This window comes from Pyrus communis, chromosome 13 (genome assembly GCF_041283825.1).
Source record: "Pyrus communis isolate YQ-2024b chromosome 13, ASM4128382v1, whole genome shotgun sequence".
Classification (NCBI taxonomy): domain Eukaryota; kingdom Viridiplantae; phylum Streptophyta; class Magnoliopsida; order Rosales; family Rosaceae; genus Pyrus; species Pyrus communis.
The window spans coordinates 23,115,484-23,138,729 of NC_142577.1; the positions used below are offsets into that span (position 1 = coordinate 23,115,484).

The following is a 23,246-nucleotide window of genomic DNA, read 5'->3' on the forward strand; positions in this document are numbered from 1 at the left end:
CAACGAGCGGGTTAGAACATCACATTCATTAGCTTTTTCTGCAAGTATTCCAGTTTAAATCAACAGATACGACTAGGCATTTGGTATCGATGCAGGTTTCATCTTTATCTCGAATCAATTGCTACAACAATCAATCAATAAATAAATGTGGACAAAAATTTTCAGTTGATTACATGTATTGTTTCTATTTTTGGGTGAACAGATCTTGTAGGGCATTGTCTTTGGTGAACGGATCTTGCAGGGCATCGTCTTCTACTTGACCGAAGTAGTAATGTGAGGCCAAACAAACGAGTATGTCTGTAAGGATAAGACCCGCCACATCGAAAACAAACTTCGGGGCAAATAAACCCCATACCTGCAAGCAAAACATATGGTTATGGGTGTCCAATAATCGTTGAAAAATTAATATTTGTTGACTTACCATTAGATGCCGCCTGTGCATTGTAACACATATTATAGTTGCTGTGACCGAAGTAGCCATGATGAGCCCATAAATCATGTACACCTAAGACATCGATCACGACCAATTAACTTTCAAACTGGCTAGACAATCCACGAGCCCTATGATCTTACTGAGAGAATCCCTTTTACGAGGATAAAACTTATAAAGATAGCAAACACATGACCTATATGCAACACAATAAACTTACTAGAGATAGTCGTGTGAGCACAAATTTCTTCCCTTTCTCAGTCTGACCCAGGAGCACAAATTTGTAAGGAGGATTGCTTGGGGAACTAGGATGAAATCATCGAACCTGAAAATAACACAGGGTTTTAATAATAATCTATCCACAGGGCACTATGAACACTCACAAGGGCAAAAGCAGGAGCCAATCACTACTGGATTCTTTAGTTTTCAAAAGATAAGTAGTCGAAAGTGACCACTTATCCAATACCTGTGACTCACCCAATAAATGCAGCACCATATCGGAGGCCGTCAAAAGCACACCTGAAGAAAAGTTTATCTTGGGTTATGAAACATAAGAGGGCGAAAAATGTTGAAAACAATGCAAATATAATATAGAAAAATCAACTCTTAATTAAATCATATAAGTTATTTTTGTAGGGACCAAACCAAAATGATTCCAAAACTAACGCAAAGTGTGCTGATAAGAGAAATCAGAAAACATGAAAGTCACAAAGTAGGAAGCAAGCAACAAACCAATGACCGGTGCAGAAAAACAGGCACACAGCAAAAAGGCTCCACTGCGTTACAGGAATAGGATCAAGCATCGTATTCCAACTGCCTCCATCTTTGGCATCCAGCTCTATGTTATCCAGCCTCATTATGCAATAACCTGTCAAAAGTAAAAAGAAAAATTATTACAGGTACCAAAACTTTAAGAAAAAGAGCAACAAACTGTTTCATAACAACATGCTTTATCCAATTAAACAACATCTACGACTGAACAAATATTGAAATAAAAAAGTGAAATATAACAAAGGCCAAAAGGTGGATGCAAAAGTACCAAGGGAAATTTTATTGGCCAAAAGAAACCATTCAAGAGAAAATAAAGCACCGACACTATAAATAACTAAAGCACGCACCTCCAATAACGAATGCTAAAGCAATCCAAGGACCCTGCTTTCCCAACAGAAGAATGAGTGTTGAGCTCCAGGCAGAAAACATGGCCACTGTTTTAATATATAGGACTTTGCTGCAATCTGAGGATTTCCCTTCATTGAAAAGCTGATTAAATGCCAGTAATAACAATTGTCCAAATCCAACGGCATATATCAGACGAGGAATGTAATTTCTTCCTATGCCTTTAAGCACCTCGGCCAGATTGAATATGTTACTTTCTGAAGCCCAATGCACTGCTATTAGTATATAACTTATATTAGTTCCCATGATAATATACTTCCAAATCCCCTCGGAAGAGCTTCCAGTAATGGCCTTGCGCAGCAAAAATGCCAATAAAATCAGGGAAACTGCCGGTATAACTTCAGCAACAATATTCCAAACTGGAAACCCTGCGGTGATCCTGAGCATCCATGAAGGATATGCATTAATAATTTCAGAACTAGGAGCCTGCTTTGACAATCCAACTTCAATAGTAAATCTGCAAATGGCGATCAGAAGAAGGAAAACAAGGGCCTGCAATTACATCAGCAAAAAATGATCATTACAAGAAACTATATTTGATATAGTTCTATCAGAAATGAACAATAACAAATTTGTAACAGTATTTCCGCAATATCTGATTAAAAAGAATTGGGGCCTTGAGTGAGGGCACGGTATTAGAAACCTGAGGTAAACAACTACTCACTTCTAATATCATCTTCTTCTTCATGATTGAATATCGCATCTTAATTAGTCCAGTTGTGGCCAAAAGAAAGCATGCCACTTTTCCTTCTTCCACTGCTCACAAGGTTTGCATAAAGAAAAAAACAATTGAGTAAAAGTTAGTTTGCCAACATGAGCATTAGCCATGGATTTTGTGCTGCCATCCATACATAAATAAAAATTATCTAATACTTACAGATAAAACTATTCGAGAGGAAGCTGCATGCACGCATCACCACCATAAAACAAGAAAAAATTAAACTGAAGGAAATCCCAGAATCTCCAGATGAAGTAAAAGAAAAACCATATTCCTCCTTCACCTTCTTAATTGCAAGGAAATGGACAAGAAGTGATATCAGCATAATGCCAAGTCCAGCACCCATCATCTTTAAATTAAACTCAGTCCATTTAGAGCGTGCAAGTTCAGCAACACTTGCCAGGAAATCAGAATACAAATTAATTTGCCTCTTAAGAGCAGGCAATAATTCATTGTGGTTTTCCTTTTCGTGTGACAGCAACTTCTTTGTAGTCAGTGACCATCTCTCCTCTGCTTTAGCATACATGTCTGCTATGTGCAACAAATCTTCGTGGGAAAATCCAATAACTGATGAAGCAGAATATATATCTATATATCTTTTTACCTAAACAAGAAGAATCCAACAATTATTTAATATAAATGATGGACGGTTAAAGCTTTCATCTAAGAATTTATAAAGTATATTGACATAAGATAAATTGCTAAAGTAATACCTGCCAAGAATTGGTGCAGAGTACATTGGCATAATTCAGCATCCATTGTTCCAACTTTGACTGATTTTGGGAATTGCCCACACTATCTTCAAAATTCCATGTTCCAACTCCTAAAGCATAAAGCTGAGGATTAACACGCCCAATACTGAAAAGAAAACCAATATATGTGAAACAGCTAGCATATAAATTCCTCAACAACAAAAAGCTAAAGTATGACACAGTGGTATAGAGGTGAACTATCCAATGTACATTGATTATTGTGAGATCTACATAAATTAAATTGGAAATACAGGAAGCTGTTCCACAATACGGGAAATGGGACTGAAACAGATATAAGATGACTTAGATATAAGAAATCAAGTTTTCAAGCAAGTTAAGCTTTGAGAAGGATCACCAGGCATTGTCAACTGGACACAAAGTGAATGCACTTTCAGTGTGCAATGCTGTTACAAACTGAGTACCAACTACCATGATAACAATGCATAACAAACCCAGATAATCCAACCACGTGATTATTTGACCTCACTCGAAGATAAAAACAAAAAGCCCATTTTGCATGGCATTTTGCGCTACAGTGGCAGCTTCATCCAATAGATTACCTTAAGGTCTTTTATTTTTTATTTTTTGGTCTAGAAATGACCAACCTGGTCAAATGTTGTCCATATAAGAACTGGCTCAAATAAAGGAAACAAATGTTGACTTCATGATCGCTGAATGTTTCATTTTATTTTCATCAAGTACTGGCTTGCGGCTTGCCCATGGTATTATTGATTGTAGAAGAGAATAAGGAGCTGAGGTAGTCATGTCATGATCAAAATAATCAATAAGCAATGGCATGCATAATGGCGTAAATTAAATTGACAGGATGCTTACACTACACCTTCCAAAAGGAAAGGGGATACCAAGCAGCGCTGATATTGTCACTGCAAAGTCAAGCTGCAGAGAGTGACTTGACTAAGGATGGGTGATTGGCAAGTAAGACAAAATCAAATATATTAACCCATTTAACCTGCTGGATGGAACTTGCACAAATATTCCTCCCATCCTGTAGCCAAACAATAAATAATTTATTCAGAACAAAAAATTAACTTATGAGTTATGACCCATAAAAACCTAATTAAAAATGCCATTAACAAAGAGATCTTCTTTAAAATTCTCTTAAGGCTTATAGGACTCCTACCATATGGAGAGTCTGAAAGACAAATTAGTTTTATGATTATCTAATCAAGTTTCATCAATCCCTGTAAGTAATAGGCAAAATTAGATTTTGCAAATTTAAACTTTTTTAATTGTCCAACCATTTTGAATGTTTCTCTTTTCATTTTCAAGGAATAACTTAAGCCTCCATAAAATATAAGAGAATAGTGGCAAAGGAATCAACTCATTCGTAGGTGGAAGATTTCTACATAATTTATAAGCCACAAGCATATACATGTGCTTAGGGAGAGAGGGGGTACCAAATCAAGTTCACAAGATGAAGTATCAAACTCTGATGGTATGGGAGACGGAGGATTCTTAAAGCTCACAGCAAATAATGATGTCTCAACCTGCATTGTGTCTTATTAATTTAGCATGAGTAAAACAAAAAGACAAACAAAAACTAAAACAAAAACGTTTAAGAAAAACACATTTAATTTGTACCTCTTCAGAACTCCCCCCACCATGATCTCCATTCACAGTCTGTCCATGATCGCCCATCACAAGCAAAAGAGTATTCTCATGTAAGCCCCCTGGCGCAGACTGCCTCTCCAGTGCTTCAACTACTTTCTAAAGCAAACTGATCAGTTTGTGAGGAAATTAGGGAAGGATAGATAAAAGGCTAGACCTATTGCATTAGGTGAACAAGATGAAGGGCACCAAGCAAATGTATGTTCCTAAAAGGCTAAAACTATTCAATACTTTGAAACAATGACCCAAAGGTTTCAGAAAGTTGAGGAAAGAATATTTTCAATAACATTTCCCATGTGTTCGGGGTTCAAAATTATACTTGAATTGCTTATCTTGGAAGAAAAGGGAAAAAACACGTAAAAAAATATTAAAAACTGGGTAATTTATCACAGGGAGCCTAGTAACAGCCAACTAGTAAGTAACCAATAATTATATATCCATAGAAGCAAAGCGTCCAATGAAGAATATTATGTAAGAGCAATTTCCATTTGTGAGTTTGAAGACTTACCAGCAAGACATTGTTGTATTGCTCCAACTTTTCTATCATTTGCATAGAATCAACCCCAAATATGTGCCCAGCATGATCCTGACAATTGAGATAGTTTTAAATACAACAACAACAAAGCCTTTTCCCACTAAGTGGGGTCCGCTAAATTGAGATAGTTTTAAATAAATAAATTATATAGAGCCTGCACAGCTTTCAGTGGAAGAACATAATCTGCTTCTCATACGGAACCCTTGGTTACTTGAGCAGTTCTTCAGAGAGGAACAATAGACACAATATCCAAATCTATTTATCACTGAAAAAATCAAGCAATCAAACCATACCACACCAAGAAAGTGTGCGATAAGAACATCCCAATCTTCTTGGTACAAGAATGGAAGAAGGTGCTCAATGCAGCCATTGTCCACCTGGAACAGAAAGATAAATTACTTCAATCCATGATCAAATTCAAAATATGACTGAATTCAAGAAAAAGGTTAAAAAGTGAAATGTTTTTGTTGCGCATACCGTATCAAGATCTCTAACATTGAAAGAGGGGTAAGGAAAAGATTTTTCAAAATGACGAGGAAACAACTGCGTCCATGTATCGTCCCCCATCATTACAACTCGCTTTCCATTTTTAGCCAACTGCAGGTTGGTCCACATTTCAGACTTACGACAATAAGTTCTACAACTTGAAAGAAGGAATAACTATGCCAAGTAAATCATGGTGGGGAGAGAGAAAGAGAGAGGGAGAGAGAAAGAGAGAGGGAGAGGGAGAGGGAGAGGGAGAGGGAGAGCAACCTGATGTATTAAGTTATCTTCCACTATTGCTGGAGCACCAAAGCTGTTCCCAACATCAATAAAAGTCGGCAATCCACCGGTTGTCAAGCCCTAAAAAATTTTGGAAGGGAAGCAACTGACACAGTTAAAATTCATCCTTGGCATGAGGCCAGCAAGCAGGCTCTAAATTCACCAAATTCCGAATATGAAAGCATGCATTGCTGCTAGATTAGAAAAGCAAACTCAAAAGCATGGAGCATCAACTCATACTCCATGAAAGACTAAACTTAAAAGGTGCATGAAGCATTGTGCAAAGCAACCATCTTGAAGTTCTTGCAATTTCAAACAAGTAAGTGAAAAGGCTAACCTTCAAACGCTGCAAACTCGTCGTTGGCGGATCAGCAATGGCTTTAAAAATCCGAGCGGTCGACGCATTTCTGGCTGCCATGTCTTGAACAAGTTTTAATTTGTCCATCCATGGTTTTGATTCTGCAACAACATTTATCAAGCACTCGACTTCACAATCGCAATCGCATTGCAGGCAACAACTAATGAAGTGAGAATTGAAAATGCTAACCTTGAAAGAAAGTACTGGGAGCCACAAAATCAAACCTGAAAAGAGCAAAGAGATTAACAAAACTGAGATTGCCTACATTATTTTCTTGGATAAATTTGATAAATTTGAAATGGGGTTTACCTGAGGGCGTCGAAAACGATGATTACAAGGCGCCCAACAGCAGGCTTGCTCCAGCAACGCTGCTGATTCGGGTCAACGGTGTCGTTTCGGTTCTGGGTTTCTGGAACGGAGTAGGAGCAAGGCGACTGCGAAACGTCGGAGCAGTTGCTGTAAAATGGAAGTTCCGTCCGGGTGAGAAGAAAGCCTCTGGTGAATAAGAGAATGGCGACGACGTGGAGCGCCATGATCGCCCAGGGAATCCATATTCGTTTTCCCATCTTGCAAGTAATTGCAGGAAAAAAGAAGAAGAAGAAGAAGAAAAGGGATGCTGGTTTCTGGGTTTCTTGTGGGATCTTGAATTTTAAGGGCAGTGATTGCCGCGCGTTGATGGCGTTTGATTCAGTGTATGACTTCCATCTTGCAACAGCACTGGCGTTTGCATTTTTTCTTGCTCCGGCTGCTTCTCGCACTCCCTTCTTTTGGCACATTTTTTTTTTTTTTTAAATTTATTTCCAAAAACGGACTCGTGGATAGTTCTATTAATTATGTCAATTATTTTGCCAAATTGAGATTTTTTTTTTCTTTTTAAAAAGAAGAACAACAGGTAATAAGTCACGGTTGTTCATCTCTTTTAGGAGTTGAGTGCAAATGGGTAAAGTTTTAATTCCGCTTAATATATTTCTCATACTCAAATTTACTTAATTCAAGTATTTACTAACTTTTATTGTGAATTCAAGTAGTCACTCTCCCTTGTGTTGTTTTGATAAAGTTTTCAACTTCACAACAGTAATCACCTTGTTTTGACTTATAATCATGTGTTAAAAAATAAATCTCAATTTAATTTAATTATATAGTTTCAAAAGACATTGGTGGTACACACAGTTTTGTAGCATTACAGAATCAAAGCCAAAGCAGCTTCCTTTGGCAAATTTGATTTCATTCTTCCGGCAAGGCTTTTCTTGTCAGTTAGTCAGTTAGGCAGCTGAAAATCAACCGATTTTCGCGTCGGCATGCAACTTTACCGCGTTCTACCGCGTTCAAAATGAAGATTCTTCTTCCATGGATGCACACCCTATCACGGTGCCACGAGCTGACCCAGTCATCGGTCTAATTTCCCTCCATTTTAATGGCTTAACCGAGGGGTTGCAAACCCTCACCACACCCAACTTCACAATGTCAAACCTCCCGGCACCAGATTGTTCCCACTTGAGAGCCTTCCCTCCCAGAACATAAAGTTCGCGTCTTAAGGCAGCAAAACCGTAGCCAAAAGCCTCCAGCTGCCGAGGGTGATCACGAAAAATCACCGATGGAACTGAGCCTATGTTGTACCACTCTCCCCTTTCAGTATCCCTTGTTTTAATCAAGCTCTCGCCCCAGTCTACAACAGTATATATTCGATTATCTCCTATCACCTGAACTGCAAATTGCATTGCCCTAGAAAAAGGCCAGATGTCTTCCACGGTGCACCATGTTCCCTCGGATGGAGTAAAAACCTCGGAGGTATTTTGATCCGGCAGGCCTACTTGGTCACTGAGAACATGAAATCTGCCTTTGTATGATAAACCTAAGCAGTCCATCTGAGGATTAAGCATTGGCGGCAGCTCCTCCCATCTGAAAATTTCAAACAGTTATAACTCGAGTAAAGAATTACCAGATTAAGAAAGACAACAGAAGAAAGAAACACAATTGAATCAGTTCGCTATAATATTATCACAAACACGCATCCACACATAACACATTATGTTATCTGCTATTAATACCGTCGGGCCTCACTTCTAACAAGGGAGGTAGAGATAGATATAAGGAAAGTCAGTAATTTACCAAACCTCAAGGAAGACTGAAGTAGTTTGCTAAAAAAGAAACGGCGAAAGATAGTATAGCAAGAAATGAAGAATGAAAAACTTTTCCATATGTAAATATGAAAGAAGCAGTGACAGTAACATCAGTTCTCAGACATATTTGAAGTGCCAAATATAGGAACATACTTATTAGCCACTGGATCATAAACCTCGGCAAGAGCAAGCCCTCTGGTGCAAGATAAGTTGCGGCCCCCAGCAACGTAAATTTTACCAGAAACAACACTACATGCAAAATGAGTACGCGGTGTGATCATGCTTGCCACACTGGTCCATTGTTTCTTAAACGGATCAAACAGCATAACCTCATTTGTTACCAAAGGCTTTTTGTGGGGAACCGGTGGATCGTTCTGCTCATAGGACCCTCCAATAACGAAAAATCGGTTGCAGACACTAATACTCGAAAATCCAGTGTGTTTCCGGTCACCATGAACGGTGGGAATCTTTGGCAAAGGATGCCACCTATCAGCTTCAGAATCATAAGCAACCCACTCATTGTTAGATCCTTCTGTAAGTACAAACAGCCAGTTGCCGCACCATTCTTCTCTAGCTTTATAGTTGGCATAGTCCGAGCTGCGCAATAAATCTCTCCACGTCTTGGAGACAGTTTCGAGCAATCCATGGTACCCATGAGACACCATTGCCAAGCATCTCAATGCCAAATCATCAGGCAATCCAGGAATAACACATTGGTGCAGAGATTCCCTATATTCCAAAGGATTGACAAATTAAACCAACCAAATCCTTGAGAACGAAAAATGAAAAACCGAAAAACCAAAAATCTACATGCATATAGAGCTATAAAATAAAGGTCAGTTCTTTGCAAAACCAACAATTGCATTTACCAAGTAACAGTCGTATGAGAGTTCATCCATCAGCTAAAATTCAAAATTTCGGATTGACCCATACACCATTTCTACAAAATTTTAAGCATGGCATTCTTACTGAACAAAATTGATATGTTAGTTGGGAGCTGAGAGAAACAATTTCTTACATGAATCAATATATCCAGAAAACAAAATGGTTCCTTTTTCTTATGAATCTGAAATGGGCACCTGCAACTCCCCTACAGAAATAAAAAACCAACCTGAAAAATTAAAAGGAAATGGATTAGACCCAATACCCTCTGATGAATTCAAAAAAGTTGAGAAATACTAAAAGAAAAATAAAATAAAGAAAATTCAATGGGTGAAAAGGCTTACAAAAATGGCAGGTAAATGCATTGTTTGGCCTTCTGGATTCTGGGTAGAAAATGGAATCCAAGCTAGCTTCTTTTGCAGTTTCAGCGGCTCCAATCCTCTGTGGCTCTCATCACTTACTTTCAGAACTTGATGGGGAAGAAGAAGACGACGACCAAGATCCCACAGACGCAGATTCATTTTATGGGAGGATAAATTGGTTCTCTTTTATTTTTAGAGACAACCTAAGTATTCATTGGTTGCTGTGAAACATAACATAATCATTAATCATGTAGTCCCATTCCTACCAACAAAAACACGTTTTAATATCTTTATGCCTTTTTTTATTTGTTTTGGTCATATATGCCTGCCTAGTGCCTACTTTTCTTGAAAATTGAATTTAAAAAGTTAAACTTGTGGCGGGACGTTGGTTTATGTTTACCGGAAGAGGAACGTTGGGGAGAACGACTTTATCGATTAGAATTATAATATAAAGGGTATATTATCAATTTCCCCCCTAAACTTGTGACCTTTGGCCAATTTCCCCCCTGAACTTTAATTTTGGCCAATTTCCCCCCTCAACTCTCATAATTAGTCAATTCCCCCCCTGAACTTTAATTTGGCCAATTTCCCCCCTCAACTCTCAAAATTAGTCAATTTGCACCCTACTGTTAATTTTTATTTTTTTTTAATTTTCCATCTATTCTTTTCTTAATTTTCAATCTTTCTAATAGCTTCCAACAAAGTACTAAAATTAACATAAACTCACCTGCATAATATAGGGTAAAATGTACAAAAACATAATACAATTAGTATGTGACATGGGTTGATTATAAGAAAAAGTTATGAATCGGGTTTAAAGCATGTAGAAGAAGAAATAATAACAAAAAGAAATAATAATCCTAAACTCATGGATCAAACCTATTTCAATAAAATGGGTTATTCTTAATAAGGAGTCGAAAATTATGAATAGACTAGCCGTTTTTTTACTAAAGCTCGATTCTCCGCAATTTACTTGAACTTAGCTTTCACTTTTATAAAGAAAATTGTATTCACATACAAAAATTTACACATCAATCCTTTTTGTTATCAATTTTGTATAGTCAAAAATCAAATAAAATTACTCCATACTGATTTATTATGACTAATAATACTATCTATGATAAATTGTAAAATTCTAAATTTTAATCTATTTGTAATAGGATAAAGATATAGGAACATGATTAACATACATCTTATTTAGTTTCTTACACACACTTGTTTAATTATGATCAAATTAAAAATTTAACAGTAGGGTGCAAATTGACTAATTTTGAGAGTTGAGGGGGGAAATTGGCTAAATTAAAGTTGAGGGGGGAAATTGACTAATTATGAGAGTTGAGGGGGGAAATTGGCCAAAATTAAAGTTCAGGGGGGAAATTGGCCAAGGATCACAAGTTTAGGGGGGAAATTGATAATATACCCTAATATAAATTTTAAGTACTATTACTTCAAGATTTACTAAATGGAAACTCATTTTTTCGATGGTCTCATCAGAGTCTCTAGGATTGAAGTGTTTGTAATCTTTCTTTTTTTTTTTTTGAAGGAAAAATAACAGTTTGTAATCTAAACTTCGTATTAATAGAATTCTATTTGTCAACAAAAAAAAAATCAATGAAATTATTATTATATCCTATTATACATAATTAAGAGAAAATATTAAAAAAAAGGAACATTATAATAATTTTGCACAAACAAATTTTTGTTATTTTTCTCTGGACTTCACAGCCATGTCATTGTATCATTACCTAAACTCACTGTCTCTCTCATTTGCACCCACCCACGTCTTCTTTTTTTTTCTTTCCACTTTTTCTAACTTCCCCACTCCATTAATTTTTTTACATAAATTTAATTTAATTCTTTTTAAAATATTAAATCACACATATTGTGTGTCCTGCATCTAGTAATTTATTAAGTTAGTTTTGAGGTGATCTACTCCATTATATAAAAGAAAAAATAACCCGGCAAGGATGAGTTTCGATACTTTGCGACTAATTTACGAAACTTCGTGTTTACAATCAAAATTGTTCATATTAAAAAATCACTATGTAGAGATCAACTTAGCAAAAACGTAATAAAATATGAACGTTTAGTCATTGTACAGCATAAAACAGATGGTCAAGATACAGTAATAGCATTACAAACAGTCTATCTATTTGTTATAGTTGATTGATTAAACAACCTTATCTTTTAATTAATTTTTTTTTAAATTCTTTACAAAGTGGTTGATAATATAAATCGTTGTCATAAGTATAAAGTTTTGTAAATCAGTCACAAAATATTTTGAGGAAGAATTCTTACTCAATCTTAAAGAGCCAAACATTTCTCTTAAAAAAAATAGTAAGAAAGTTGATGATCAAATTGAAAGTCAAGCAAATAAATCAAACGAAGGTTATAAGTTCATGTGACATTACTAAATTTGATTGACCAACGTAAAATTTTCCTTTTAATAGCAGTCGAACTGGCAGTGCATGCCACGAGGCACAAGCCTTGCATCACGAGTTAATGGGCTATCTTGTGGGTCAGCCAATTTCTTAATATATACTAGTATGTGCTCAAACATAAAGGGTGTGAAATTTTTTACTTTTGTTTTTAAAATTGAAAGAGAGATCAAAGAAGAGAGTAAGAGAGAACGTGGGAGTTAGGAGAAAGGTTTATTTGTTTGTTTTTTTTTTAATTTTTTAAATTAAAGATGATAAAATTATATGTAGGTGAGGCTTAAACAAAACACAGCAAAATTTTGTTTTATGAAATTATATTGCTGTTCATAACTTTTTTATTGTGATAGAAGAAAACAAAAAGTTTTTTCATCATCTTTTGGTTGACAAAGAGGGTTTGAGCTCGTTTGGATGTGTTTTTAAAATGATTGAAAGCGTTTTTAGAGAAAATATTTTTGGGCTTCAAAAACACTTAAAGTGTTTTCTGCAAGAAATATCAGTTATGTGCTTCTTTCAGGAAACATTTTAAGTGATTTTCCAGGATTTACTTGCATCTTTGCTAATAATTGGTTCTAAAAACATTTTCATCAAAAACGTTTTTAATCATTTCAAAAACACATCCAAATGAGCTTTTCATTAATGTGTAGTTTAGATATAGAGTAAATTATAGCAATGCTTGATCAACTAAAAATTTATTATCATTGGTATCTCAACTCATCAAAATGTGTAGTTATGGTCATTTTCATCAACTTTGTCAAAATTTTGTCAAAATGAGTTAGGTTAAAATGATCATTGCTACAATTAGGGCCCCTCAACTCATCAAAACGTGTAGTTATGGTTTTTTTCGTAAACTTCGTCAGAATTTTGTCAAAAGGTGTTATGTTGGAAGGACCATTGCTACAATTGGGTTAGAGTTGAGGGACCATTGCTCGAATTGGGTTAAAGTTAAGGAACATTTTCTCCAGTTTGATTAAAGTTGAAAGATGATTGATAATGAATTTTTAATTGAGAGACCATAACTGCACGTTTTGATGAGTTAAGGGATCAATGATAATAAAATTTTAATTAAAAGATCATTGTTATAATTAAATTAAAATTAACGGACTATTACTAGAGTTTACTCATGTATAAACCACGAAACTTACGTAACTGATGCCTTTCATGCACGCGCAAGTCACGTGCTCAGAGTCGTACAAAAGAAAGTCACAGAACAGATAAAATTGTAACCGCGAAGCCGAAGCATCTTGGACTTTGGAAGGTCCTTTTCGTACTAACCAAGAAGCCAAATCGATTCGACAGAGAAGGCCGTTGCGCTCGAAGATCAACCAATCCAACGCAGTTCGAAGCTCAAAAATGGTGAGAGGAATTCGAAGGCCGCGATCGAACGGAATGTTGCCGCTGCTGGCACTTCACACCTTCAGTGAGTATTACAGGCTCGACCGGAAACCACCCATCACCGCCGGACTTATTGCCGCCAACTCTCTTATCTACTTACGCCCGGATTTTATTGACCCCATTCTTCCTTCCATTGAAGAAGTCAGGTTCAATCCCCACCTCATCCTTAAGGTAATTTCTCGTTTCTTACTCAAAAACCCCAAGTTATTGTAAAGTTTTAATTTTGCCCCTTTTTGTAATTCCATGTATGCAATAATCTTGTGAATTTTATTTTTTTATTATTATTTTTTGGGTTATATTTTGCTACAACTGATTTTTTTTATTTATTTATTTTTACTTTTTTATGAACAATGTAAATAATAACCCATATTTGTTGCTTTTTCCAGTTTATTATTCCAATTTCTAAGTTATGAAAAACCCCAAATTTTTTGTAATGTGCTAATTTCGGTCCCTTCCATGTAAATATTATTTTTTTTCTGTTAGAATTTATCGCAAGCTACAACCTTTTTCTTGTTTTGGTTTCATATGTCAATTGGGTTTTAATGGGTTCATTATCTATATAATGTGGTGAGCGTTTTTTTCTGAATTTGGTTTGAACAGTATGGGGACTTGAAGCGGTTCTTCTTGTCGCCGTTCTTCCACGCCGGAGAGTCTCACTTGGTTTACAACATGCTCTCCCTGTTATGGAAGGGGATTCCGTTAGAATCTTCAATGGATAGTGCTGAATTTGCATCCATGGTTGCTGTCCTGCTGGGTATGTCCCAAGGAATGTCACTGCTGATTTCCAAGTCCCTACTATTGTTCTTTGACTATGACTGGTCTTTCTACTCTGAATACTCTGTTGGGTTTTCTGGGGTTCTCTTTGCCATGAAGGTCGTGCTCAACTCACAGACTGAGAACAGTTATGTGTATGGAATTCCAATACCGTCTCATTATGCTGCGTGGGCAGAATTGGCTCTTGCCCAAATGCTGGTACCTGGTGTCTCTTTTGTTGGCCATTTGAGTGGAATACTTGCCGGTCTTGTGTATGTCTGGCTGAGGGGTTCGTATAATGGTTCAGACCCACTTACTGCTATCTTCAGAGGTGTTTTTGGTGTGCTGAAATGGCCTCTGAGGTTTTTACAGCGCTTGTTTCCGCGGAGGCAAGTATCCGGTAGAGGACCTGTTGGTTGGAGTCAGAGAGGAATGTCTGTATCTGGTTTCTGGAGGTGCCATGCTTGTACGCATGAGAATTCTGCTTGGCTAGATGTATGTGAAATGTGTTCGACAAATAGGAGAGGGGATGGCTATGGCAGTGGCATGGGTTCACCTCAGTCACCACATTATTCTGGTCACCTTACTTTGGAAGAGTTAAGACGGCGGAGGTTGGAAAGATTTAGTAGATGATAGGGGACTCATGAGGCTTGTTACAGATGGTGTTGGCAATGCAGGGCATGTAAATTCAAGTACCTCTTCTGCCCCTCTTCCCGAGTTGGCGAGTGTGCGAGTGGGCGAGTGGGGCGTGTGGATTGCAGAAAAGGGTATTCTTATTGTTGGAGAAAAGGTATTCTTATTGTTGCCGCATTATTAGTTTCACTTTTGATCAAATTTTTTCCCTAACTTCACATCAAATTCTTTTTATTAGAACTGAAGAGCTTTACCTTACTCCAAAATGATGGATTTTGATAATCACAATTGATGTCCGGTGCTTGTAGATTGCAGTGGAGATGATGGAAGTGAAAGATCTCCAAAGAAGGCATTCTCAAATAAGAAATCTGCTCTTCTGCAGCTTGTGGAGGGAAGTCTAGTTCCCAAACCGATTATTTTCTGTAACAAGGTAAGGTTGAACCTTTCCCTTTTGACTTTCGAGTGGCTTACCACTGACTTTTTCCTTTCTTTGAATATGGAATTAAATTTCTTCTCAAGTCACTTCATAAAGTTCAACTCAAGTTAGCTTTTCCTTTCCAATATGCAGATTGAGACATGCAGAAAAGTTGAGAATATATTAACGCGTTTTGACAGAAGTGGAACTCGCTTTTGAGTTCTACCATTCCACTCTGCGTTGGCTCAAGGATCAAGGCTCGCAAATATGGAGGAGTTCACCAACACTAATTCAGAGGAAGTCTCACAGTTTTTGGTTTGCACTGATAGGTAGTACTTCTATTGCTTTCTGCATCATTTCCTGTACTGAACTTTGCTTACATATAGTAATCAGCAAGTTGACGTTTATGAAATATCTGGCAGAGCATCGCGTGGAATTGACTTTTCAGTGTGGATCATGTTATACTCTTCAACTTCCCTCGCGATACAAGTATGTGCGACGTGTAGGAAGAACAGCCAGAGGTGCTGTAGGAATAGGGAAGGCAGTCATCTTTGTGATGGGGGAACAAGTCTCCCTTGCCGGAAAGATAATGGAAAGAAACCGAAAAGGTCACCCGGTGCATGATGTACGAGCTGCGTATGAGCTTCTGTATTAAGGGGTATTTGCCTGCTTGTAAAACCTGAGTTAGAATTGCCACAAGAACTAACACCTTATATTTTTCTCACAAAAGTTCTTCAACATCAAGTGAAGTACAACGCTGGCCTGGGGAAAAATGACTGGTAATTTTCTTAATATACGCTTTTGCAATCTTTAAATGATGATTAAGAAAACAGACTGTACTAATTATGAAATATGAACCGAGAAAATTCGTTAATCACAACTGGATGGACAAGGCACGTGCCTTGTAGCAGGACACAATGCTATAAGCAAGTTATTTTTTATAATTTAAGCCAAGCTTTGCCTCTTATTGTTGGTAAACAATAAACACATTGTTTCTTTGATACAAGCAAATATTGGGGTCGAATCATTCTGAGCGAGTGTACGAGTAAATGCTCTTTGAAATTGAAGTTGAATTATACTATCTTTTAACGATAAAAATACATTGATACACATCTATAATCAATAATTACTCAAATTGAGGGAATTACCTGACAAACAAACAAAAAAAAAAAAAAAATGAAATTACACTTCCTTAAAAGATTATTATTTTTAATTATAAATTAAAATCACACCTTCAAAGCATAATTTAAGTAATTTGGCTGATGGGAATAAAACCCCTTTGGCAAATTTTTATTTGAAATAAAATAGAAAAAAGAAAGGTGGTGTTGTCTAGACACCCAATTTTACCTCCACACACTTTTTGGTAATTTTATTTTTTATCTTCTTCAATTCATTCGATTCGACGGTCGAAAATTGAGAAAGTGTTAAATTCCATCTTTTTTATCTCTAATTCATTCGATTCGACAGATGTAAATTAAGAATAATATGTGGAAAGTAAAAAAAAATGTGTGAGAAGTAAAAAGTGTCAACCAACTCAAAAGAAAAACAGTGGGTAATTTTGGGGAACAATACTTGGCTACTCAAAATGAGTAGCAACTCCTACTCAAAATTCTTGGTACTTTGATTGCAGAACTTTGTGTTTATGGTTATAACCGTTTATACTATGAATCACATTGTAAAAATCATCTCTACAAAAAATTAAATTAAAATTAAGGTCGCTTAGTCAATTTATTGTAGCAAATACATAGACGGTTCATAATACTTCTACCAATACCGTTCATTTATTTATAAATAGTTTGATGACTAAATGACATTAGTTTTAATTAATTCTTTGCATAAGCGATTTTTATATGGTAATTTATAATATAAACGATTCTGATTATAAACACGAAATTCTATAAATTCACAACAAATAATTTTGAAATTTTTTTAGAGCGAGTTCCTACACTGAGTAGGCAGACAAGTATAGTTCAATGCTCGGCGGGGGATGGATAAGGTTCCTAATAGCAGAGTGGGGCTTTAGAAATACAGAGAGTCTGAGAGACGAAGATAGAGAGACGGAAAGATACAATGCCAGCTTCGCTATCTTTCCTAGCGTCTTCTCAGCAGCTATGGCTGCGTCCTAAGCTCGTGGGAGTGGCGGCGACTCCGTTCCCAAGGACTCAGTCTCGGTCTCTTGTCGTGGAAGCCAAAGCCACAACCAAAAGAGAAGACAGGACCGCCCGCCATACCCGTATCAGAAAGAAGGTACCATTACGAATCCTCTCTCTATATACGCATATACAATTCTGCAATTTGATTTCTTTGCTTTCAACCCAATTGTTTCTCCCTTGAGATTATATGCTCTGAATTGCCCCTTATCTTCTTCCCTTGCAACCCAGAAGCCGTTTCTTGTCAGCTTCTGAGTAATGTGTTCTTCGCCTTTAGACCAAATAAGTATTGCTGGAGTTTAGCTTCTCAAGAACCGGAAGATGGGTGTCTTCAATTTCATGTGTTAGACACTCTCATTCTACATATAGTTGAACTGGTTAGCCTGTTCTAGTTTCAAGATAACGAATTTCGAAGCCTTTTTCTTTTCGGCACAAGAATTCTGAAGCTTTATTTGGATTGTTATGGTACATTGGTGAAGTAGAAGAATTGGACAAGTTTCCCAAATCCTCTTGAGCCTATGGTCTTCGGTTGACACTTGAAATTTTGAAGCTTTAATTGCGTTCTTATTAGTGACATTGATGCGTTCTCAACGGACCCTTAGTTCTACGAGTTTATTATCTGCACTCACCAAATTATGATTGTGAATTTTACGAAATGAGTTATATTGCGGACATTTGTTTGCTTTACTGGTTGTGGTTATGGATGGCGCATCTGTTTTGTTCTCAGGTTGAAGGGACTCCCGAAAGGCCAAGATTAGCTGTCTTCCGCTCCCACAAGCATATCTATGTCCAAGTGATTGATGACACCAAGATGCACACACTTGCTTCGGCTTCAACAATGCAGAAACCCATCTCCGAAGAATTTGACTACACTTCTGGTCCTACCGTTGTAAGTTCACACATATCGCTTAAACATGTTAAATATTGCTCCGGGCCATGTGTTTCATTAATCTGAAAACTGCGGAAATGAACAATATATATGTTTTCTATTCTATGTTTTCATCAATCTGCAAGCTCCTTCTGTCGCGCGTGTTTTAATGAACTTACAGTAGATGAATTCATTACGGATAATAGTAATAAACTTAGCAGTTGGAAAAAAACTCTTATTGTTCAGGGTAGATTTTGATCGCTCGGTTTCTCAACCTTGTTGCCTTAGCTTTGATGTGTGTTAAATAAAAATTCTGATCGATTCAAGCTTTGTGGCATCAGGAAGTAGCAAAGAAGGTAGGAGAAGTCATTGCAAAGTCTTGTTTGGAGAAAGGGATCTCAAAGGTGGCCTTTGACCGCGGTGGATACCCATATCATGGACGTGTGCAAGCCCTTGCTGATGCAGCCAGAGAACACGGCCTTCAGTTCTAAGATCACGAAAGACTTAATTCTATACTGGATCGTCGTACCCCCTTTTGTAGTTTTTGTAAAAGATTTGGATGGAAGGATGTATCAATGTGTAAGCAGAGTTGCTTTTTCCTAGTTAATTAGACATTTGACATGGATATGCTGTCAATTTTCTTTCCAATGGAGTTCGTCTCTCCGAAAATTATACGCATCGGAGATGAAATTCTGATATGTGGTGATCAGTTTATATCTCGATTATTGGCTCGTTAGGGCATTGCATTCAAATTTGAGGTTTATTTGGTCATTTGAGACCGGAGTCGTCATAAATTCAGGTTGAAATTATTTTTCTAACCAACCATAACCACATGTAGGAGGGGAAGGAGGAATCATCAGGCACTTAACTCCCAAGCAAAGAAAGCGTTCAACGTGTTTCATTTGCTATAATTAGCATGTTGGTTTCATTTGTATCGGTTTTCTCTTCCCTTTGCTGTGCTAGCTTCTTTTGTTCCCTCTCCAGAGTCCGTTCCGAATCAAACCAAATTGCAGTTGCACACACGCAGAGATCAACCGACGGAGATCATTAGCCTCCTGAGATTCTCTTCATCGTGTCAAAAGAAAAGGAGAATTGAGTCGGTTCATTTCTTCGTCAATTGGTTTTTACACATTGGTGTGTTGGGGTGGCTGGCGGATCCATGGTGTGTGTAGTGATCTATTAAATCTCTGATCAATTCAATCGATCTGAAGATGGTTCCGCCGCCACCGCTGGTTGCCCCCATGAAGGCAACATCCAATGGATCCTTTCAAGGCGAAAATCCCCTAGATTTTGCTCTTCCCTTACTCATTCTCCAGATTGTCTTGGTCGTTGTTTTCACCAGAACACTTGCATTCCTTCTTAGACCTCTCCGGCAACCTCGAGTCATAGCCGAAGTCATTGTAAGTCCTTTCGTTAACCTGATCAACGATTCAAATTCATGATTTAGCGACATTATTATTTTACGTTTCAGATTGTTTGATAAGAGAACATTTCTGTTTCGCTTTGGTAACACAAAATATATTAATTCTGCATGCATGCACATATAATTGTAGGGAGGGATATTGCTTGGACCGTCGGCATTGGGGAGAAGCCAGAAGTTTCTACACACCGTGTTCCCGGCAAAAGCCATGACCGTTCTGGACACCGTGGCAAACATTGGACTCCTCTTCTTCTTGTTCCTTGTCGGCCTTGAACTCGACATCCGCGCCATTCGACGCACCGGCAAGAAATCCCTAGGCATCGCCGTCGCAGGAATCACTCTCCCTTTCGTCCTTGGCGTCTTTACCTCCTTCGCCCTCCGCGCCACTGTCTCCAAAGGCGTCAGCCAAGGCCCCTTCCTCGTTTTCATCGGCGTCGCCCTCTCCATCACCGCCTTCCCCGTCCTCGCCCGCATCCTCGCCGAGCTGAAGCTCCTCACCACCGACGTCGGCCGCATTGCCATGTCGGCCGCCGCTGTGAACGACGTCGCCGCCTGGATCCTCCTCGCCCTCGCTATCGCCCTCACCGGCACAAACACCTCCCCTCTCGTCTCCGTGTGGGTCCTACTCTCCGGGGCCGGCTTCGTCGGCTTCTGCATCTTCGCCCTAAGACCGCTCCTCGCCATGATGGCGAGGCGGTCACCCGATGGCGAGCCGGTGAAGGAGCTCTACATATGCATCACGTTGTCCCTCGTCCTGGCGGCGAGCTTCGTGACGGACGTGATTGGGATCCACGCACTGTTCGGCGCGTTCGTGGTGGGGATAATAGTGCCGAAGGACGGGCCGTTCGCCGGGGTGCTGATAGAGAAGCTAGAGGATCTGGTGTCGGGGCTTTTCTTGCCGCTGTATTTCGTGTCGAGCGGGCTGAAGACCAACGTGGCGACCATCAGCGGCGGGCAGTCGTGGGCGCTGCTGCTGCTGGTTATATTCACCGCGACTTTCGGGAAGATAGTGGGGACGGTGAGTTTGTCGATGGCGTGTAAGGTGCCGTTCAGGGAGGCGTTGGCGCTTGGGTTTCTGATGAACACCAAGGGGTTGGTGGAGCTCATCGTCCTCAACATTGGCAAGGATAGAAAGGTTAATTTCTTGTGACCTCCATATGTCACTCTAAATTGCTCTCAAAAGTTTGGTTTTTAGTACACATTCACCTCTAATTAAGCAACAAAATAAATGATTCATTCACGATGCTAATGATTTTGATCAAGTATTGAGGAACAAAATGTGAAGGTTTCCTTAAATATTAATAAATTGTTTTTATTTTTTTGTGTCTAATATGATTTTTAATATGAGTAATATTACACATATCGAGTTTGTTCATCAATGACGTATTAGTATATATACTTACAACACACATCAAGTTTGTTCACCTACTGAACTTACAACTTTTTTCGTGAAGAAATCAATTTACCATTGCCAAATATTGTTACTTGAAGAAGGAGACTAAGTAGACTTTCATGTTTTTTTATTTACAAAATTTAAACTGCCTAATATTACCGTTAACTTCACGTTACGGTGGTCATCAGTAATGTCACACACACATCCTGGTCACTAGATAGAAAATGTACAATTGACTATTCGAGTTTGAATTTTCAACCATGTCAGGTGCTGAACGACCAAACCTTCGCCATATTCGTCCTAATGGCATTATTCACCACCTTCATCACCACCCCACTAGTGGTGGCCATCTACAAGCCAGCCCGCCGAGGCGCCCCCTACAAGCACCGCAGCGTCTTCCGCAAGAACCCCGACACGGAGCTCCGAATGCTGGCCTGCTTCCACAGCACCCGCAACATCCCCACCATGATCAACCTCATCGAGTCCTCCCGGGGGACCCGCAAGCGCGGCCGCCTCACCGTCTACGCCATGCACCTCATGGAGCTTTCGGAGCGCTCCTCCGCCATCTCCATGGTCCACAAGGCCCGCCACAACGGCCTCCCCTTCTGGAACAAAAAAACCAACGAAAACAACAAGGACCAAATGGTCATTGCATTCGAGGCCTACGAGCAGCTCAGCTCCGTCAAGGTCCGCCCCATGACCGCCATCTCCTCTCTCAACGACATTCACGAGGACATCTGCGCCAGCGCCCACCAAAAGAACGCCGCCGTGATTTTACTCCCGTTTCACAAACACCAGAGGCTCGACGGCACCATGGAGTCTTTAGGAAACGCACTTCGCTCGGTCAACGAGCGGGTGCTCAAACACGCTCCCTGTTCGGTTGGGATTTTGGTGGACAGGGGTCTTGGCGGGACAGCCCAGGTCTCGGCCAGCGATGTATCGTATAATATTGTGGTTGCGTTTTTCGGAGGGCGGGACGACAGGGAGGCGTTGGCTTACGGAATGAGGCTGGTGGAGCATCCGGGGATTGTGATGACATTGATTCGGTTTGTGGCCCCAGAAGGGAAGACATTGAGATTTGGCGCGAAATTGGTCGGGATTACTTCCGACAACAACAAGAAGATTTTGGAAGAGGAAGACTGCGGCCGGGGCGGCGACAAGGAGGACGACGAGTCGCTTTTGGCGGAGTATATGAATGTGAGGAAGAATAGTGGGAATAAGGAGGGCGGGGGGGAGCCGTCGATGTTGTACGAGGAGAAGGTGGTGGACAGCAAGGCGGAGATCTGTGTCGTGTTGAAATCGATGGCTAAAAATGTCAATTTGTTTATCGTGGGGAGAATGCCTCCGACGGCGCCGTTGGTGGACAGTTCGAGCGACTGCGCGGAGTTGGGGCCGGTGGGGAGCTTCTTGGCATCGTCGGACTTTTCATCTACGGCATCGGTAATGGTGCTTCAACAGTACAATCCCACGGCGTCGCAGCCGCTTGTGGTGGAGGAAGCTGATTGTGAGGCGCCGGATACACCAATAACTTGATCGTTTGCTTTTAATTGTGCGAGAGATGATTAATTAATTAATTAATCCATCTATAAAGGTATAGAAATATATAATTTGGTGATACTAATTAGGATACTGCAGGAATAAGAACCTTATTAGCCTTTCTAATCCTTGATTATATATTCAATTAGGAAATAATCTATATTCTGTAGCATCTACACTAGTCAAAGCTTAATTACTTGTATTTGTTATCAAATTATTTACTTCCTTAATTGATTCATTCATTTCAAAAAACAGTTGATTTGTTCTATACATATATATATATATATATATATATATATGAACGATTAAACGATGTCTAATTTAATTTGTTCTTCAAGATTCGATTGAACCATCATAATGTTTGGACAATCATCTAGGCAATATTAACAATCTCTACAAAAAGAGATATAGATTATCTATATCTGCTTGAACAATCAAGTTCAGTGTATAGGAAAAAGGTTTGGTGCAATCTCCAACGACTATGAACCTGGCCTACACCATGTTCAGTTGATAGTCGTTGGAGA

At 38.8% G+C, this 23,246-nt stretch overlaps 4 protein-coding genes and 1 non-coding gene across 5 annotated transcripts; 3 read left to right on the forward strand and 2 right to left on the reverse strand.

Moving 5' to 3' along the window:
- Positions 1-79: 79 nt before the first annotated feature.
- Positions 80-7,162, reverse strand: LOC137737624 (GPI ethanolamine phosphate transferase 3). Its single transcript, XR_015955102.1, has 20 exons — positions 6,670-7,162; positions 6,550-6,584; positions 6,340-6,461; positions 5,994-6,083; positions 5,718-5,837; positions 5,534-5,617; positions 5,214-5,291; positions 4,679-4,804; positions 4,495-4,584; positions 4,047-4,082; positions 3,918-3,973; positions 3,038-3,182; positions 2,484-2,928; positions 2,271-2,362; positions 1,549-2,098; positions 1,163-1,298; positions 908-949; positions 651-755; positions 422-505; positions 80-355 (listed from the first exon to the last, which is right to left on the reverse strand). It is a non-coding gene; the product is annotated as a GPI ethanolamine phosphate transferase 3 (transcript).
- A 302-nt stretch (positions 7,163-7,464) lies between these two features.
- LOC137738272 (F-box/kelch-repeat protein At1g16250) lies at positions 7,465-9,875 on the reverse strand. Its single transcript, XM_068477900.2, has 4 exons — positions 9,707-9,875; positions 9,499-9,591; positions 8,634-9,209; positions 7,465-8,259 (listed from the first exon to the last, which is right to left on the reverse strand). Coding segments are annotated over exons 2-4 (1,152 nt in total). The 5' UTR covers positions 9,501-9,591; positions 9,707-9,875; the 3' UTR covers positions 7,465-7,685.
- Positions 9,876-13,346: 3,471 nt separating this feature from the next.
- LOC137738201 (rhomboid-like protein 14, mitochondrial) lies at positions 13,347-16,340 on the forward strand. Its single transcript, XM_068477832.2, has 5 exons — positions 13,347-13,725; positions 14,155-15,097; positions 15,249-15,370; positions 15,509-15,684; positions 15,778-16,340. Exons 1-2 carry the CDS (start codon positions 13,513-13,515, stop codon positions 14,938-14,940), a joined length of 999 nt encoding a protein of 332 aa, XP_068333933.2. The 5' UTR covers positions 13,347-13,512; the 3' UTR covers positions 14,941-15,097; positions 15,249-15,370; positions 15,509-15,684; positions 15,778-16,340.
- Positions 15,999-19,071, forward strand: LOC137737532 (large ribosomal subunit protein uL18c). The gene is made up of 4 exons (XM_088682845.1): positions 15,999-16,134; positions 17,289-17,602; positions 18,233-18,394; positions 18,715-19,071. The coding sequence occupies exons 2-4, from the start codon at positions 17,426-17,428 to the stop codon at positions 18,862-18,864; spliced, it is 489 nt and encodes a 162-aa protein (XP_088538971.1). The 5' UTR covers positions 15,999-16,134; positions 17,289-17,425; the 3' UTR covers positions 18,865-19,071.
- A 258-nt stretch (positions 19,072-19,329) lies between these two features.
- Positions 19,330-22,891, forward strand: LOC137736431 (cation/H(+) antiporter 19-like). The gene is made up of 3 exons (XM_068475698.2): positions 19,330-19,773; positions 19,927-20,928; positions 21,454-22,891. Exons 1-3 carry the CDS (start codon positions 19,585-19,587, stop codon positions 22,717-22,719), a joined length of 2,457 nt encoding a protein of 818 aa, XP_068331799.2. The 5' UTR covers positions 19,330-19,584; the 3' UTR covers positions 22,720-22,891.
- Positions 22,892-23,246: the final 355 nt, after the last annotated feature.